We start from the raw sequence: 19,828 nt of genomic DNA on the forward strand, positions 1-19,828 counted from the left end.
CCTGGAATCCCTGATCCTGTGCCCTGACATTCCATCTGAACTGGTGAGTGAATGCGGACCCTGGGGCAACCTGCCCTGGAAGAGAGCACAGACCCCCCTACCCCCACTTCCCTCTGCAGGCTTGTGTAGGTTCTCCGGTCCCTGTGTCTCCCAAGTTTTCCTTAGTGTTCTCAGGTGTCCTGCTCCTGTTCTAAGGCCATCCACCCAAAGGGGTCAGACTCTGGCCTCCAGGCAGGTCTGAGGATTCCTTTAAGGGAGTGCGGGCTTCTTCAGATTGTGACGCAAGGAATAGGTCCTCCTCTGGCACTGGGGAGATCCAACCAGTTTCAGTCACAGCAAAGATTGGTCTAGGACACCAAACGCCTCCGGGCTCCTTTTGAAGGAAGAGATGGGCAGACGCCAATGCAGGAGCTCCTCCAACAACATGAGAGGCAATATGACATCACCACAAGCCAGACATCCCGAAACAACAAGAATTGAACACCCTACCCCAGAAGATATAGAAGAAACCGACCTTAAACAGTACTTTATGAAAATAGTAGAGGACCTTAAACAGGAGGTAAAAAACTGCCATAAAGAAATGGAGATGACAAACAAAAAGGTAGACGAAATAAATAAATCGCTCAAAGATACCCAAGAAAAACAAGAAAAACAAGAAAAAGCAATCAAACAGGTAAGGGAAACAGTACAAGACCTGATAAATGAAATGGAGGTACTGAAGAAAACACAATCTGAGGGACGACTGGAAATGGAAACTCTGAGTAAACGAACAGAAACTTCAGAGACAAGTATTTCCAACCGAATACAAGAGATGGAAGAAAGAATCTCGGACTCTGAAGATACTATAGAGGAAATAAACTCACAGATTAAAGAATTAAACAAATCTAACAAATTCTTAACACAAAACATTCAGGAAATCTGGGACACCATGAAAAGACCAAACCTAAGAATAATTGGGGTAGAAGAAGGAGAAGAATTACAACTCAAAGGCCCAGAAAACATATTCAACAAAATTATAGAAGAAAACTTCCCCAACCTAAAGAAGGATGTTCCTATGAAGGTACAAGAAGCCTACAGAACACCAAATAGACTGGATCAAAAGAAAGCATCCCCACGCCATATAATAATCAAAACACAAAACATACAGAATAAAGAACAGATATTAAGAGCTGCAAAGGAAAAAGGTCAAGTAACATATAAAGGGAAACCTATCAGAATTACACCTGATTTCTCAATGGAAACCATGAAAGCCAGAAGAGCTTGGATAGATGTGCTACAGACACTAAGGGAACATGGATGCAAGCCTAGACTATTATACCCAGCAAAGCTTGCATTCACCATTGATGGAGAAAACAAGATATTCCAGGACAAAAACAGATTTAAACAATATGCAGCCACAAATCCAGCCTTGCAGAAAGTAATAGAAGGAAAATCACAAACCAAGGAGTCCAACAATGCCCACAATAACTCAGGCATCTAGCGACCCTTCACCAGCACAACTAGAAGAAGGGAAACACACAAACTCTACTACTAAAAATGACTGAAGTTAACAACCACTGGTCATTAATATCACTTAATATCAATGGACTCAATTCACCTATAAAAAGGCACAGGCTAAGAGACTGGATACGAAAACAGAATCCAACATTTTGCTGTTTACAAGAAACACACCTCAACCACAAAGACAGACACCTACTCAGAGTAAAGGGTTGGGAAAAGGTTTATCAAGCAAATGGCCCTAAGAAACAAGCGGGTGTGGCCATACTAATTTCCAACAAAGTTGACTTCAAACTAAAATCAATCAGAAGAGATGGAAAGGGACACTTTATACTCATAACAGGAAAAATCCATCAGAATGAAGTCTCAATCCTGAATATCTATGCCCCTAATATAAAAGCTCCCACTTATGTAAAAGAAACACTTCTAGAACTCAAGGCAGCCATCAAACCACACACACTAATAGTTGGAGACTTCAACACTCCTCTCTCACCAATGGACAGGTCAATCAGACAGAAACCTAACAGAGAATTGAAAGACTTAATGGAGGTAATGAACCAAATGGACTTAACAGACATCTATAGAACATTCCACCCAAATAGGAAAGAATATACCTTCTTCTCCGCGGCTCATGGAACCTTTTCGAAAATTGACCATATACTTGGTAACAAAGCAAACTTCCACAGTTACAAAAAAATATTAGTAACCACCTGTGTCTTATCGGATCACCATGGATTAAAATTAGAATTCAACAACAATGCTACCCCCAGAAAGCCCACAAACTCATGGAAACTGAACAGTCAACTACTGACCCACACCTGGGTCAAGGAAGAAATAAAGAAAGAAATTAAAGTCTTTCTTGAATTTAATGAAAACAAAGACACAACATACTCAAACCTATGGGACACAATGAAAGCAGTGCTAAGAGGAAAGTTCATAGCCCTAAGTGCCCACTTAAAGAAAACGGAGAAAGCACTCATTGGTGACTTAACAGCACACCTGAAAGCTCTGGAAAAAAAAGAAGCAGACTCACCTAGGAGAAGTAGAAGACTGGAAATAATCAAATTGAGGGCAGAAATTAACAAAATAGAAACACAGAAAACAATCCAAAGAATCAATGAAACAAGAAGCTGGTTCTTGGAGAAAATCAACAAGATTGACAAACCCTTAGCCAAACTAATCAAACAGCAGAGGGAGAACACGCAAATTAATAAGATCAGAAATGAAAAGGGGGACATAACCACAGACACAGAGGAAATTCAGAGAATCATTAGATCTTACTACAAAAGCCTGTATGCCACAAAATTGGAAAATGTAAAAGAAATGGACAGTTTTTTAGATAAATACCATATACCAAAGTTAAACCAGGACCAGGTAAATGCTCTAAATCGTCCTGTAAGTCGCGAAGAATTAGAAACTGTTATCAGAAACCTCCCTACCAAAAAGAGCCCAGGACCAGATGGTTTCAATGCGGAATTCTACCAGAACTTCCAAGAAGACCTAATACCTATACTCCTTAAGGTATTTCATAATATAGAAACGCAAGAGTCACTGCCAAATTCCTTCTATGAAGCTACAGTTACCCTGATACCTAAACCACACAAAGACTCAACCAAGAAAGAGAATTACAGGCCAATCTCACTCATGAACATTGATGCAAAAATTCTCAATAAAATACTGGCAAACCGAATCCAAGAACACATTAGAAAAATTATCCATTACGATCAAGTAGGCTTCATCCCAGAGATGCAGGGCTGGTTCAACATACGAAAATCTATCAATGTAATCCATCATATAAATAAACTGAAGGAAAAAAACCATATGGTCATCTCATTAGATGCTGAAAAAGCATTTGACAAAATTCAGCACCCTTTTATGATAAAGGTCTTGGAGAGATTAGGGATACAAGGGTCATTCCTAAATATAATAAAAGCTATTTACAGCAAGCCGACAGCTAACATCAAATTAAATGGAGAGAAACTCAAGGCTATCCCACTAAATTCAGGAACACGACAAGGCTGTCCACTCTCTCCTTATCTCTTCAATATAGTGCTTGAAGTTCTAGCAATAGCAATAAGACAACATAAGGGAATCAAGGGGATTCAATTTGGAAAGGAAGAAGTTAAACTTTCATTATTTGCAGATGATATGATAGTATACATAAGCGACCCCAAAAACTCCACCAAAGAACTCCTACAGCTGATAAACTCCTTCAGTAACGTGGCAGGTTACAAGATCAACTCCAAAAAATCAGTCGCCCTTTTATACACAAAGGATAAGGAAGCAGAGAGGGAAATCAGAGAAGTATCACCTTTCACAATAGCCACAAATAGCATAAGATATCTGGGAGTATCGCTAACCAAGGAACTGAAGGATTTATTTGACAAGAACTTTAAGTCTTTGAAGAAAGAAATTGAAGAGGATACCAGAAAATGGAAGGATCTCCCCTGCTCGTGGATTGGGAGGATCAACATAGTAAAAATGGCAATTCTTCCAAAAGCAATCTATAGATTCAATGCAATCCCAATCAAGGTCCCATTAAAATTCTTCACAGAGATTGAGAGGACAATAATCAACTTTATATGGAAAAACAAGAAACCCAGGATAGCCAAAAAAATCTTATACAATAAAGGTTCTTCTGGAGGCATTACCATCCCTGACTTCAAACTCTATTACAAAGCTACAGTATTGAAAACAGCTTGGTATTGGCATAAAAACAGAGAAGTTGACCAATGGAATCGTATAGAAGACCCGGATCTTAAACCACAAACCTATGAACACCTGATTTTTGATAAAGGAGCCAAAAGTACACAATGGAAGAAAGAGGGCATCTTCAACAAATGGTGCTGGCATAACTGGATGTCAACCTGTAGAAGAATGAAAGTAGATCCATATCTATCACCATGCACAAAACTCAAGTCCAAATGGATTAAAGACCTCAATATTAATTTGAACACATTGAGCTTGATAGAGGAGAAAGTGGGAAGTACTCTACAACAAATGGGCACAGGGAACCGTTTCCTACGCATAACCCCAGCTGCACAGACTTTAAGGGCAACATTGAATAAATGGGACCTCCTGAAGTTGAGCAGCTTCTGTAAAGCAAAGGACATTGTCACTAAGACACAAAGGCAGCCTACTGACTGGGAAAAGATCTTCACCAACCCTGCAACTGACAAAGGTCTGATCTCTAAAATATATAAGGAACTCAAGAGACTAGACGGCAAAATGCCAATTAACCCAATTAAAAAATGGGGTGCTGAATTGAACAGAGAATTCTCAACAGAAGAAGTTCGAATGGCCAAAAGACACTTAAGGTCATGCTCAACCTCCCTAGCTATCAGGGAAATGCAAATCAAAACAACTTTGAGATATCATCTTACACCTGTCAGATTGGCTAAAATCCAAAACACCAATAATAACCTTTGCTGGAGAGGTTGTGGGGTAAGGGGTACACTCATCCATTGCTGGTGGGAATGCAAACATGTGCAACCACTTTGGAAAGCAGTGTGGCGGTTTCTCAGGAAATTCGGGATCAACCTACCCCAGGACCCAGCAATTCCACTCTTGGGAATCTACCCAAGAGATGCCCAATCATACAACAAAAGCATATGCTCATCTATCTTCATAGCAGCATTATTTGTAATAGCCAGATCCTGGAAACAACCTAGATGCCCTTCAGTGGAAGAATGGATGAAGAAACTGTGGAATATATACATGCTAGAATACTACTCAGCGGTAAAAAACAATGACATCTTGAATTTTGCAGGCAAATGGATGGAAATAGAAAACACTATTCTGAGTGAGGTAACCCAGACCCATAAAGATGAACATGGGATGTACTCACTCATAGTCGGTTTCTAGCCATAATTAAAGGACATTGAGCCTATAAATTTGGGATCCTTGAGAAGATAATAAGAATGTGAACTCCCAAAAAAAGATATAGTAATCCTCCTGGATATTGGAAGTAGACACGATCGCCAGGCAAAATTGGGAACTTGAGGGTTGGGCAAGACTGGGCCAAGGGAAGATGGGGAGAGAAAAGTGTGAAGGGGAGAACGGGGGGAGCTCAGAGGAATGGGGTGCTTGGGATATAGGAAGGGTAGATATGGGAGCAGGGAAGCATATATCTTAATTTAAGGAGCTACCTGAGGGTTGTCAAGAGACTTGACCCTAGAGGGGATCCCAGGTTTCCAGGGAGACGCCCCCAGCTAGTTCCTTGGGCAGCTGAGGAGAGGGAGCCTGAAAAGGCCAGTTCCTATAGCCATACTGATGAATTTCTTGCATATCACCATAGAACCTCCATCTGACGATAGATGAAGAAAATGACAGAGCCCCACATTGGAGCACCGGACTGAGCCCCCAAGGTCCGGATGAGGAGCAGAAGGAGAGAGAACATGAGAAAGAAAGTCAGGACCGTGAGGGAACCTCCATCTGGCGACAGATGGGGAAGGTGACTGAGCCCCACATTGGCGCACTGGACTGAGCTCCCAAGGTCCTGATGAGGAGCAGAAGGAGCGAGAACATGAGGGAGAAAGTCAGGAACGAGAGGGGAAAGAAGAAGAAGCAATGAAGCCAACGAGATTTCACTTGGCTATTGGAAGGTTGAGAATGTTGCTGAATTTCCCAGGAGTCTGTGCACACGACCAAGTTGCCAGTGTCTTAACTACTGGAATTGTCAGGTTCACCCCAGTCGTGTTCATTGTGAAGGCACCAGGCTATTGGTGAATCTCAGCATCAGCATCATTTGTTGACAGAGTTCCTACTGATTGTGCCACGTATTTGAAGAACCTCCACCTGACGATAGATGAAGAAAATGACAGAGCCCCACATTGGAGCACTGAACTGAGCTCCCAAGGTCCTGATGAGGAGCAGAAGGAGAGAGAACATGAGAAAGAAAGTCAGGACCGTGAGGGGTGCGTTCACTCATGGAGACGGTGGGACAGAACTAATGGGAGATCACCAACTCCAGTTGGAATGGGACTGATGGATCATGCGACCAAACCCGTCCTTCTGAATGTGGCCAACAGCGGGGGCTGACTGAGAAGCAAAGGACAATGGCTCTGGGCTCTGATTCTTCTGCATGGACGGGCTCTGTGGGAGCCTTCTCAGCTTGGCCGATCACCTTCCTGGACCTGGTGGGAGTTGGGAGGACCTTGGTCTTAGCATAGAGTGGGGAACCCTGATGGCTCCTTGGACTTGAGAGGGAGGGAGGGGAGGTATGGGTGGAGGGGAGGGGAGGGAAGGGGGAGAAGGAGGGGAGGGAAGGGGGAGGAGGAGGGGAGGGAAGGGGGAGGAGGAGGGGAGGAGATGGAAATTTTTAAATATAAAAAAAATAAACCATGAGGAAAAAAAAAAAGAAAAAAAAAAAGAAAAAAAAAACAAATTTAACATAATAAAATTATATATAAAAAAAAAAAAAAAAAAAAAAGAAAGTATCAGTCACTAATAATTGTGCTTCTTCCCTCAATACTTGTATCCCAGTCTACAAGACATTATCATTATAGACATGCATGGCATTGAAGTAGACAAGAAATGATTCATGGAGAGTGTGGACAGTCACATTTATATTCCCAAGCATTAGCCTCTCATCACAATATTAAGAATGAGGGACTAGGTTCTAATGCAAAATCTTTTTCAAAAAATATCCTATTAAAATCCTGAATACACACACACACACACACACAGAGAGAGAGAGAGAGAGAGAGAGACAGAGAGACAGAGAGAGAGAGAGACAGAGATAGAGACAGAGAGACAGAGAGACAGAGAGAAAGTTTAAAGTAGACCAATAACAGAGAAATGTCCAAAGATAATAATGGAGGGTAGATCTGAACAAAGTACAGGCATGTTTGAAAATGTCACAAAGACCCATTGCTCTGTACAGTGCATAGAAACCAGTGCTGTCTGTTTTTGTTGCTGTTGTTTTTATAGAGAATCTGGACAGAGGAGTTTTCCTGAGTAAATTAGGAGTATGGGGACCATGAGGAAGATTTGAAGGAGAAAGGGGAGAGGCAGGGAGGGGAGCAGAGAAAAATGTAGAGCTCAATAAAAATCAATTTAAAAAGGAAAATTCAAAAAACGTGGGGTAAAGATTTAAAAAGAGAATTTTCATTAGATGAATCTCAAATGACCAATAAACAAAGAAATGTTCAACATCCTTAGCCATCAGGGAAATGCAAATCAAAGCTACTTTGAGATTGTATCTTATACCTGTCAGGAGGGCTAAGATCAAAAATACAACTGGCAGCTCATGCTGGTGAAGATGTGGAGAAAGGGGAACACTCCTCCATTGCCAGTGGGAATGAAAATTTGTACAGCCACTATGGAAATTAATATGGCAATTCCTGAAAGAAAAAATGGGAATCAATCTACCTCAAGACATACCTATAATATTCTTGAGCATACTGAATTGTCTTTGTCCTTTTTAGCAGTCTTACATTTGTGTTATCTTGGGCTTCTCTGAGTTCCTTTGTATCTTTTTAAACACCTTGAAACCTTTGATGAAGCTTATGATTCTCCATTTAAAATCTGTGTCCTAGAGTTCCTATAAGTAATTATCATTGGCATGCATTTCTACAAGACTGGTAGCTTTTAGGAGAAGATGATGGCTTGATTTTTTTATGCTTGCATTTTTGCTCTGATATCTGGGCATGTGGACTTTTTGTTCATTCTAAATGTCATACAGAAAGAGCATGTTGGGGTAGAAGAGGTAATGGACAAGTGGGTTTGGCCTAGAGGTTAGGAATGGCTTAGGCTGAAATCAGGTGGACAGTGGAAGTGGGCCAGAAATACAGGATGTCTCCCAGTTCAAATCTGGCTTGGAGGAGAGGTTGGATGTGGCATAGGAGAGGCCTGTGAGTTTGGTGTAGGTAAGGTAGGTCCTTCATAAGCCTAGAGATTGGTTGCAGCACAGATTTGTGAGCACCCACCAGCTCTGTATATTCCTGAAGTATATTCTACTCTTGTGAGTTTATGACTGATCCTTACAATCCTTTCCAATATGGTACAATTTAGAACATCTCAAACTTTTCAAAATATCAACTTGTATAGATAATATGAGCTACTAACTCACCATGAAAGGAGGCTTCTCTCTGTCTTTGTCCCTTATGTGACACTGCAGTCTATAAAAATTGAATCAAAAGAACCTTTATAATAGTTCTCCTATAGATGAATTGCTAATTTGAATACTGTTTAACTCATTTCAGCCTTTTAGGTAGAAAGGTCTCTAGGTTTCACTCTCCAGATCACAGGTGGTTGTCACAGCTATTAATGTGTGCATATTAATTGCATTTTAATTTTTGCTTGTTAGTTTGTTTTTAAATTCTTCAAAATACTTTGTCCAACTTGGTTTGGTGGCATAAACATACATCATGCCCATTCAGAAGGCATTGTTAGTTCAAGGAGCACCAAGACTGTAGAGGATGTTCAGCATTAACTGAAAAAACAAGACAATAAACAAACAAAAATCATTAAGTCCAGGGCCAAATACAATGTCCTGGGAACATTCCCTGGCACTAAATGAAAATTCTAATAAGTCAATTATGTATAAGTGTGAGATAAAATGCATGAGACCAGAAGTGTAGAAACTTGCAAGTTCAAAATTATAATATAACTTCATTATTTCAGATTAAAGCTTAAACATGAAATACAGATTATCTAAGCAGAACAGTCATTTATTTTAGAAGGTACGGATGTTATTAGCATGGTATGCTGTGAAAATGTGTTTGTGTGTGCGTGTGCATGTGTGTGTGTCTACTAGTTGGCAAAACATCTATTCAACAGTGATTTTTAATTCTCATTCTCTCAAGATAACATGAGAATTCATCTTTATGTATTTGTACTTACCACATAACATTCATTTTTAAGATGAAGTAGAAAATATGAGACTAAAACGTAATAAAAGCTGACCTACAAAAAAAAAAAAAAAAAAAAAAAAAAAAAAAAAAAAAATTATTGATTACAGCACCTTTACAAATACAAGGTCTACAAAGAAGAAAAAAAGGTGCCAGTAATTTCCCTGCCCTAGATATAGCTCCATCTATTAATTTCCTATACTTACATGTAAATGCAAAATCAAAATCTTATGCTTTAAATGACTTTTTCAAGTATACTGACAATGGATATGGTGGTATAAGGGGGAGGCAGTTTCATCCTCAATTCAATTTAATCAAAGGGAAACCAGAACCCAGACACACACATAACTGATGGTAGAGCTAGGACCACAAATCCTGTCACAGTTTTAGGCTCTAGGCTCTATTGCTCCACGTGAGGTCTCCTATTTGGATGGTTCAAGTCTCAGTAAATCCAGCAACACTGGCTATGGGTTAGTGATTCAGTGTTTCTCCTGAAAAAAAAAACAAACCGGGGCATTAAATTGATCCTGTACCCATATCTCAGCTACGCTGTCTATAAAGGGTACCATATCGAAGGGACATCTTGAAGGGAGAAAAAAAGATAGGTTATTTAACAACTTGTTCTAGAATTTTGTGATAGATAGGCTAACCATGTAAGTCAGACTGGCAATAGTAAAAGGCAGAGCTTCTTTCCAAAAGTTAAATAACTTCTGAACTCAGAATATATTGCTATGGTGACTGCAACCATAGGTTTAATTTCACTATAGTCTACTGAGTTGTACTCTAATCCAGGACTGATGATTGTGCTCCCAAATAGTGCACCCACAGAGTGCTCAGTGGATACACACAGGGTTGTTGAATATTTGTTGTTTCTTATGAAGGATGGTAGGCAAAACTGAGCGGTGACAGCCACAGCTACACCACTGTGCCCAGAGCAGAAATGTTAAGATAGCACGATCCCGCTCTTTGTAGCTGTCCTAATCAGGACTGGTCTGTAATCTTACAAACACACTGTGCTGGCTCGGCAGATGGAGGACCATGTCTTATCTGTGCATCCACATAATGGTGAGTTCAGAGCTCAGATCCTTTTCTTTTGTTTTTTAATTACATCTGTGTGAAGACTTCTTTTGCTGTCCTAGCATGGGAGTTAGGAAGATGCAGACTGGTAATTCCCCATTCCTTTTCCTGAAAGCTCTGTAAATCACACTCTGAAAAAAAGCGACAAGCTGAATTCCAAGCCTCTCTGTGGAGATGTGCCCAGGGCTGGTGGGGTCTGGACTCTGTCCACCAAATGTGCAGATCTCTTCTGCACAAACATTGTCCACTCCCAAGGGAGCCCATGCTGAGTGCCTAGCTGTGGAGACTTACATGTTCCCTCTTTCCCAATGGCAGAACTGTCAGGGAGAGGGCGAGGGAATGACAAAGCAGGGTTGAGCTGAAATGTTCTCCTTTTCTCAGGAGCAGCAGGAGGGGGCTTTCTAGCAGGAAAACCAGAACGAAACAAGGAATGGGGCTGAAAAATGATTTCCTGAACAGAGCGGGGGACACAGATCCCGTTCTCATCTGCCCCCTTCTTCTCCTCCCGACTTCATCCACCTCACCCTACTTCTTAGCATTTCTTTTGTAAGAGAGAAGTCCTCAGGTCCAGTGGAAAACTGATTAGAGGAACAGAGATGCCCTCGTGCGTCATGTGCTCATGCCTTCTGTCTCTACTGCTATCAGTATCTCTCATCAGAGTGGTACTTCTACATTTTACATCACCTTCCATCAGTGACACACAAAGCCCACATTTTGCAGTAGGATTTACCTAAAATGTCCATCTTGTGCTTTGGGATCAACATATAAAGTACCCACTATTAAGTATCATTCATAAAAGCTCCCTCCCCCCAAAATCTTCTGTACCAGTTTTTCCCTCACCCTAACTCCTAGAAACCACATTTAAGTGTCCCCCTGTCTGATATTGTCTCTTACCTTTGACTGGCACTATAGGAATGGCCTGGCAGGAGCTAAGTTGCAATGTATGAGGCAAAGCTAACTAGGAGGGGAGAGAGGTGGGGTGGGACATGGCCCGAGAAGCCTTGAGGCACAGGGGCTCACGGTTTCTGGATTTACTCAAGACCACCAGCAGAAAGAGAAAAGAATTTGCTAACAGGATTCTTTCCTGAAATATACTAAGCTTGGTTTGAAGGAACTGGAAGAGAAAATACTTACTTTTCTGGGGGACAAAGTAAAGTGCAGCTCACTAATCCTCCAATCTTTTTAACAAACTCTGCTGGAGATGTAACCACAGTGTAAAATCCACAAGCTTTTATTGGCAATGTTATTTGTCAATTCCACCGCTTTGTGACATGGCAGCCGATATGATCCTCAGGTCTAGCTGGTTGCCCGTCTTAGCAGTCAGTCAGTAGTGTCTTTCAGACCATGCCCTGGTCTGGTCTGGTAGACTCTTTCCAGGGGAGACATCGGACACATTCTCTCAGCTGCCAAGTTTCCTACTTATAAGGTGCAGAAGAAAGAGGAAAAGAAAAGCTGGCTACCCTTTTAAGTTTTTGGGTATTTTTATGTACGATTTCTTTATTAGAGCTCGATGTTTCTAGAAAGGCAGTTTCCCAGCTCACTTAGGCCTTTGTGTTACATTCATGGAACTTGTTTTAGCATCTTAAAGGCTTATGTGAGCTCTGGGGCCACCAGGTATCAATGGAGGACTTTTGTGTGATGCTTTTAAAGAAAGCCTGGCAATCATTCTTGCTTATGGAGAATACATCTATGAAGGTTTGTGTCTTTAATGTCTACATGGACATGGTGTAGGCAGTTACACAGAATGTGATAAGATATCCAGGCTGTCCAGCCCTGCAACCGAAACCTGTCTGGCCTTCCAACACCCATTTTTCTTTAGTTTGCCTCCTTCTCTTTTCCTCTCCAGACTCAAGACAAGGCAGAATTTGCCTCAGGCCATGACAAGGACCCCTGAGTCAGCACTATAGGAAATAACGTGGAACAGTAAGAGGAAATAGGATTTAAAGCTAAAAAGCCCTGGCATTCCCAGCGACCATGACTTCCCTGACCTTGGACATTGACTTATTCCTAGAACTTCGGTTCTTTTATATTTTTTTCAGAAAAATTAATAGTCATATTTACCCCGGTAGGCTTTCTTTAGAGCAGTTTTATTAAACGACAATTATCTTCTATGTCTATTTTCCATTTCTTACCATACTGCACAGGGACTTGGCCATTTTGGTTTGCTACAGAGATCGACTTCCAAGAGGTATCAGTAAGCAAACAGGACAAGATAAAGATGAGTGAATGAAATTTGAATGAAGGAAGGAAAGAAGGAAAAAGGCGGAGTGGCATATTACTGAAACACAAATGAGCACCCTACACCTGTGACTTGGGGAAGATCATCTGCTTTGCTGAAAACGGTACTTGAAGCAATGTGGCAATGTGACCATGGCGTCCCTGGTTAAAGCTCACCAGTGATTTTCCTTACTGCTAGGATAAAAGTTCAAACGTATTGATAATCTGATGCCGCCTGCCTACTTCATGTCTGTCAAGTCTCCCCCTTCCTTCCATGTCGCAGGCACGTGTGATCTTGTGTTTCTGCAGACATGCCAATTTAGTTCCTACCGTGAAATGTTTGTGTTAGCCTCTGTTCTGCATAGAAAGTGAGGTGGAGGACACCAGGAGAACATGGTTCACCGAATCAACTAAGCAGGGCTCATACAGTCTCACAGAGACTAAAGAGCCAAGCATGAGAACTGCATGGATCTGCACCAGGTCCTCTGCATATATATTATGGCTGTTAGCTTGGTGTTTTTGCATGATGGTACAGGTGTATCTCTGACTCTTTTTTCTGCATTTGGGACTCTTGTCCTCCTATTGGGGTGCCTTGCCCAGCCCACATGTGAGGGCCTTTGGCTTGTTTTATTGTATCTTAACTTGTTATGTTTTGCCGTTGTCTCTTGGAGGCCTGTTCTCTTCTGAAGAGGAAACAGGAAGGCATTGAATTTGGGGGAGAGGAAAGGTTGGGAACCTGGGAAGAGTAGAAGGAGGGGAAACTGTGTTCAGGTTGTGTTGTATGTGAGAAAAATCTATTTTCAACTTAAGATAAAAGAACATTAAAACAATAAAGAAATAAAATTTCTTCTTTCCCTTTTTTGAAAAACAAAACAAAATGAAACGAAGAAAGTTGTGTGAAGTCTGCAGATTTGGCTTCTTACCGCCAATTGTCTCTTCACTTCTATGTCATATGCTCAGAAAAGCCTGTCCTGTACATACATCTAGGAGCCTTCATCACATTCTATTATTTATTTACTTATTCATTGTTGCTTCCTTCCCAACTCATGCTGTTCAAAAATATTTAATAATATTTATCCCAAATAGAAGATATACTCTATGTTTGCTCAAAATTTATGCCTTGACTGTTGTTTTCTAATTATTTTGGCTTATTTACACAGATATATGAAAACAAAACAAATATCCATGGTTCTAAATGGAAAACTCTCTCCCAAGTCCTTCCTACCTCAGTCTCACATACATATTTTGAGACTTATTCTTGTTATGTGAATAAAAACAACTGTACCAACTGGTTTCAGTTTTGAGACTTGGGCGCGGTACTCCTGTGGGCCACACTATTCCTTGTTCTGGACCGGAAGGCCTCTTGACTTGGGCTTTGGAAGGTAGAAGCAGTGGGGTAGAAATAGGTAAAGGGTAGCAATCGGCAGCAATTGTTTCAGGCTGGCTTTATTCTCAGGACCCTCACGGCAATAGTAATTTAAGGCACAGGATTCCCTTTCTCTGTCTCACCCTCAGTGACCTTATCAAATAAAGCAGATAAAGCATCTGTAAAAGCAACCACAGGTGTGGGGAGAGTAGTCTGACCTTCCTTCAGGACCATGTGATGCTATGATAGCATATGATACCCATGCAAAAGAATCATCTGTGTGATATTTCTGAAAACAAAACAAAAGACAGCTTTTCTGGGCTAAGATTTCTCTGATGATTATGTAGCAGGTCACTCAGAACTCCACCTTGGGGCAAATCTCATCATCACTTAGGGGTCAACATCTAACTCCAAGTGCACTTTAGCCTTAAGAGATGGGCTCCTATTGTATCTGATCTTAGAACACCCCCATCTGCTTTCAACATGCTGCATCTGACGTTAACTAATGTCTCCTATTAGCGTTAAAAGAAAACAATCTGGAAAAATCCACTCTCAAGCAGAGTTCAAACAGGCCACAAGGAGATGTGGAATCTCAATTGTACAAAGTTTGCTAAAATAATAGTAGTGAATTTATACATTATACACAAATAAATGTGTGTGTGTCTGTGTGTCTGTGTAGGTGTGTGTGTGTGTGTGTGGGTGGTGGGGGAAGTGAAGCCAAAGCCCATGGAATGGTTCATGAAATCAAAGACAAGAATGTTCTGTCTTATTTATGAAAGAGACCGCCAATAACAGAAGGAGAAAAATCCTCCTGGTGTGGAAAAAAGGCATGATCAAAAGAACCAAATGATATGGAAATGAATTGGGAATCTTTCTCCAGCTTACTTACTGGTAATGGGTTAAAATTCTGGTCCACCAAATGGTTATATCCATGGTCAAAAAATGAGTGTCGTATCACAACATCAATACCCTGATTGGCCAGCATTCCTAAAGTGTTTAGCCATCTAAAAAGCAAAAGAAAAAAAAGCCACATCAGCACATTTAAAATGGCATTTTACAAGAATTGAATATATCTACAACTCACAAACTAACACTACCCCTTCCCCCAGGCACCGCCATCTTTATTTGATGCTTTAAAAGAGAAAATTTTAGGTGCTGGACATGAAGCTGTAAGAGATCGCAAAGATTTTCAAATCTAATCTCTTTATTTTATAGGAAAAGAAACTGAAGTCTGAGAGAATAAAATGAATTGTTCATGGTCATAAAGTTATCATAGCTTATGACACATTTTACTTCTGGAATACTAACAAATGAATGCTATGACCACTCATAAGCCTACTGTGTCGTCCCTGGCCACAAACATGCAACCACAGGATTTCACGGTGCACCCTGCATCCTCGGTCCCCTCACTCTGTAACAGGATTCCAACCTACATAGGCCGACAGCCTTGTCATCTGGTTCCCTCATGCATCTCTGTCCCAGTCAATGTAATTGTGTTTTTCTCAACACAACACTAAACGATTCAGAGATTGCCTGAATTACCTGTTACCTCCTCATATGTGATACCTACATTGACCACACACTTATCCTTGACTATGCAAAATGCTGAGTTTACACCACATGCAAAAGCCTGCTTTCTAGGTTCTTCCGGAACTCCCTGCTGCCTCTGCTTTGTTGCAGACACATTTAATTCATTCACCAGTTTGTTTCTCTCTCTGTATGGCCACTGCTGAAATCTCGCCTCATATTTGCTCTTACCCCAAACTTCATTCTCTACAGGTCTAAGTTGCACAAACCACTTTTGATGGAGGAGAGTTATCTGTCTATGTTTCTTTCATTGGTTAATTAATAAAGAAAACTGCCTTGGCCCTTTAAGAGAACAGAAAATTAGGTAGGTGGAGTAGACAGAACAGAATTGTGGGAACAAGGAAGTAGAGTGAGGGAGACGCTTCAGGCAGTCGCGTGGTGAGTCTCCATGCTGCTCCTCTCCGAGATGGACGCAGGTTAAGATCTCTCCTGGTAAGCCACAACTCGTGGTGCTACCCAAATTACTAAATATGGGTTAAAGAAAGATGTGAGAATTAACTAATAAGAGGCTACAGATAATGGGCCAGACAGTATTTAAAAGAATAAAGTTTCCGTGTAATTATTTTGGGTAAAGCTAGCCGGCGGCGGATTAGCTGGTTGCTGGGAACTGGGCGGCGGGAACGCAGCCCCGCCGCTTCACACTACAGATTGGCGCCCAACGTGGGGCTCGAACCCACGACCCTGGGATTAAGAGTCCCATGCTCTACCGACTGAGATAAACCTAGCAGACAGGTTATACCATAAAAGACCTAAATAACAGCGCCCCCATTCAGCAAAAAGCAGTTTGGAGAGAAAAAACTGCGCCCATTTTCCCAAATATTGCTTATAAATGTTCTTTTACATTTAAAGGGGGAGATGATATAGATATGAATAATTTGCATTGGTATAGATTTTAAGGTCAATTTTGTTATATGTATATGTATTTCTGATCTTGATTAAGCTATTGTGATTGTAGTTCATTTTAAAAACTGTAATGTATAATTAGGAAATATAAGTTGTTAATGGATAATCATTGATAATAGTTAAGCTTGTAGTCATGTTATTAGATTTTCTAGATATGTAGAGATATATTTCAGTTAGATAGACATTCTTCATATCTTTCAAAGACTGCAGAATATGGCATTTAATGTTTTTAATAACTTAGGGTTTTTCATGACAATGAGACATGTCTGCTCCTGGCAGCACCAATCTACTTCAAGAGGAAGATGGGCATCGAAGAGGCTACTTATGGAGTTTGTTAGCCATTTGGGCAAGAAACTGCTCATGCCTGGACTGTTGCATAAACTGGACACAAAAAACCCACAAAAAGAGGACTGCTAAACTTGCCTAAAGGTGAGATGGTCTCTCAGGGTTCCTGATTCGTGAAAGAGTCTGCGAGACGTTCTGCAGGACACAGCAGAAAGTAACTGAACTGTCTTTGGAATTTCCTGCTTCATAAAAAAGTCTGCTGGACACTATGGGCCTGAAGGCTGAAGATGGATGCCTCAACGGTACAGAGGAACTTTGGGTGACTGTCCAGGCAGCGAGTTGTCTCTGTCATTTCTAGAGTTTTATAAGTTACTTATTTCTTGTTTACTTAGGTAGCATTATATCCTTCTGGAGTCTTTGATGGAGTTGAAAAATAAATAGATAGTTATAGCTTTCCTTAGTTATGATAAAAGATAAAATAGATTTAAATATTGTAACTGTAATACTTGCTTGATAACTGTTTTGTTATATGTAATTTTGCTATGTTAAAGTTAAAGCCTTTCTTTTTTGTTTAAACAGAAAAAGGGGAAATGATGGAGGAGAGTTATCTGTCTATGTTTCTTTCATTGGTTAATTAATAAAGAAAACTGCCTTGGCCCTTTAAGAGAACAGAAAATTAGGTAGGTGGAGTAGACAGAACAGAATTGTGGGAACAAGGAAGTAGAGTGAGGGAGACGCTTCAGGCAGTCGCGTGGTGAGTCTCCATGCTGCTCCTCTCCGAGATGGACGCAGGTTAAGATCTCTCCTGGTAAGCCACAACTCGTGGTGCTACCCAAATTACTAAATATGGGTTAAAGAAAGATGTGAGAATTAACTAATAAGAGGCTACAGATAATGGGCCAGACAGTATTTAAAAGAATAAAGTTTCCGTGTAATTATTTTGGGTAAAGCTAGCCGGCGGCGGATTAGCTGGTTGCTGGGAACTGGGCGGCGGGAACGCAGCCCCGCCGCTTCACACTACACACTTTTGAGTAGTCAAGAGAGCATGCTCCTTTGTACCAACCCAAATCTTCACACATGTTTTAACTCCTGCTTAGCATTTCCTACCTACCTTCCTCTAACTCATTTCTTTCCATTTGGCAAATTTCTTACCATATTAAACAAGTGCTCTTTTTCTAAAAGCTGGCATCAAAGTCAGAAGCATCACCTTCTGCCTTCACAGAGCTCTTTATTTGTGCCCTCAGCCAGCATGGCGGACGGTGAGCAGTCACCTATGTCTCTACTGTCCCCCACTAGTTACAGGTCCTCAGTCATGCAACATTTGAACTTAGACTCGGAACACCCGACACAGTTCCTGGCATGTTGTAGGTACACAGCAGTGTTTAGGTTGACATTTATCTGGATAAAATTAGATTCTAGGAACTTTGGAAATCACCATTCAGCACATGGGAAAAATTACACATAGTTATGATTTCCCAAATCTGAAACCATATGGAGCTTTAAACCCATGACTTCTAGAATTAAGTTTTTTCCTTACTGGAATAAAGAGCATTTCTAATTCTTATATTATGAATAAATAATGCTTACATTTTCAAATCTTTTTTTACATTTACAATTTTATTTTATTCTTATAAAAATGAACATATTTACTGACAATTAGAGTTACAAAACCAAATCCCAAAGCAAAGCAAAACACAAAAACAAAAGTTTTAAATAGAGAAAGTCTGTGTATAACATAGCAGAATATTGTGTTAGTTTTGTCACACTGGGACTCTGCGACCCAGAGCACTGAAGTGACTCTGGAAATATCACATGGAAAAACTACTTGCCTTTATTATTTTCATTAGTTTGGTGAGCCTGTGAACCAGGATAATAGGTTCAGCTCTTGCTCTGCTCCCAAGGCACAGTAGCAAATGGATTAGCGAAGGATGCCCTGTGCTGGATGCAACGCGGCCTCTGGGTGAAAGTCACCTAAGTCAGAACTCTCGCCATGTTCAGAAAGTACAAATGTCATGGACTGTTTTGTTTTATTTATTAATATTTATCCATAAAAACAAATATGCAGTTTCCTCTTCTAGAAGATATAAAATCCGAGGAAATGCATAATCACATTTTGCATGAGCTCCTCCATCAGCACCATCTGCACAGCAGCAACACAGGACAGTCTCTTGATGTTTTGTGTATGTACATTGCTCACTTATTCAATAACTATTCTCCCATTTCATAAGTGTTTATTGAATACCTACTACATATTATTGCATGCTGCTAGATGTTGGAGACATGGCAGCCTATCAAGGTGAATTCACAGTATTCCAAAGAATTTGAAGACTGTTAGGGTAGCATTATCCTCAAGTCTCCATTAGCAGAGAATTCTGATCCATGCATACATTTGCATGTGCCCTAGGAAGCTCACAGTTATGTGATATATTGGAAAAGTCCTGGGGAAATGCTACCTTTCCGCATGCTTACTGGCTTCCTGAGGCTTCTCAGAATGCTCTGCCCCTATCATTTTTCTAGGAAAAACTATCCCTTCATGAACACAGCACATTGCTGTGTGCTGCCTGTAGAGCTAAGATGGGATGGATGACAAGGGAGGAAGAGAGAAGACCACGAGCAGACTGAACAGATTTGTCTGATCTCCGTGAACCAAGCACTGATAATTTGAACTACAGCCCAAATGTCAACAACTGTGTTCATCGGCAAAGTCCATGTAGAGCTCTATGGCTATCTGGCTGATGCTCATGCAGAGGGAGGTCTCTGTTCAGCTGCCTCCATCAAGGTCGGTAGTACTTTTCATTTCACACCATTCCTTAAAGGGAAGAGAATTCAGGAAAACATACAATACAATTGGGTTGCTTGCTGGACCTCACAGCAGAATCATTTGGCAACAGCTAAGGAAAAGCCATTCCTGAGCTGATTCCAAGGGGACCCCGTAGTACTGGCTGCCAACCTGGCTTCTCCCGCTTGCAACAGGATTCATATCAGACTAGTGGGGAGTAAATTATAAAAGAAGGATCTTAGCAGTGCTGCACTACATGCTGAT

At 40.8% G+C, this 19,828-nt stretch overlaps 1 protein-coding gene across 3 annotated transcripts in view; it reads right to left on the bottom strand.

The window, feature by feature from the left end:
• Hpse2 (heparanase 2 (inactive)) overlaps window positions 1-19,828 on the bottom strand; it is a 598,898-nt gene that overhangs the window by 130,830 nt on the left and 448,240 nt on the right. For all 3 annotated transcript variants that reach the window (XM_038330395.1, XM_038330387.1, XM_038330379.1), the window contains one exon: window positions 14,900-15,014. In XM_038330395.1, coding sequence (XP_038186323.1) covers window positions 14,900-15,014 — 115 coding nt within the window. The remainder of the gene's footprint in view (window positions 1-14,899; window positions 15,015-19,828) is intronic.

This window comes from Arvicola amphibius, chromosome 1, assembly GCF_903992535.2.
Source record: "Arvicola amphibius chromosome 1, mArvAmp1.2, whole genome shotgun sequence".
Classification (NCBI taxonomy): domain Eukaryota; kingdom Metazoa; phylum Chordata; class Mammalia; order Rodentia; family Cricetidae; genus Arvicola; species Arvicola amphibius.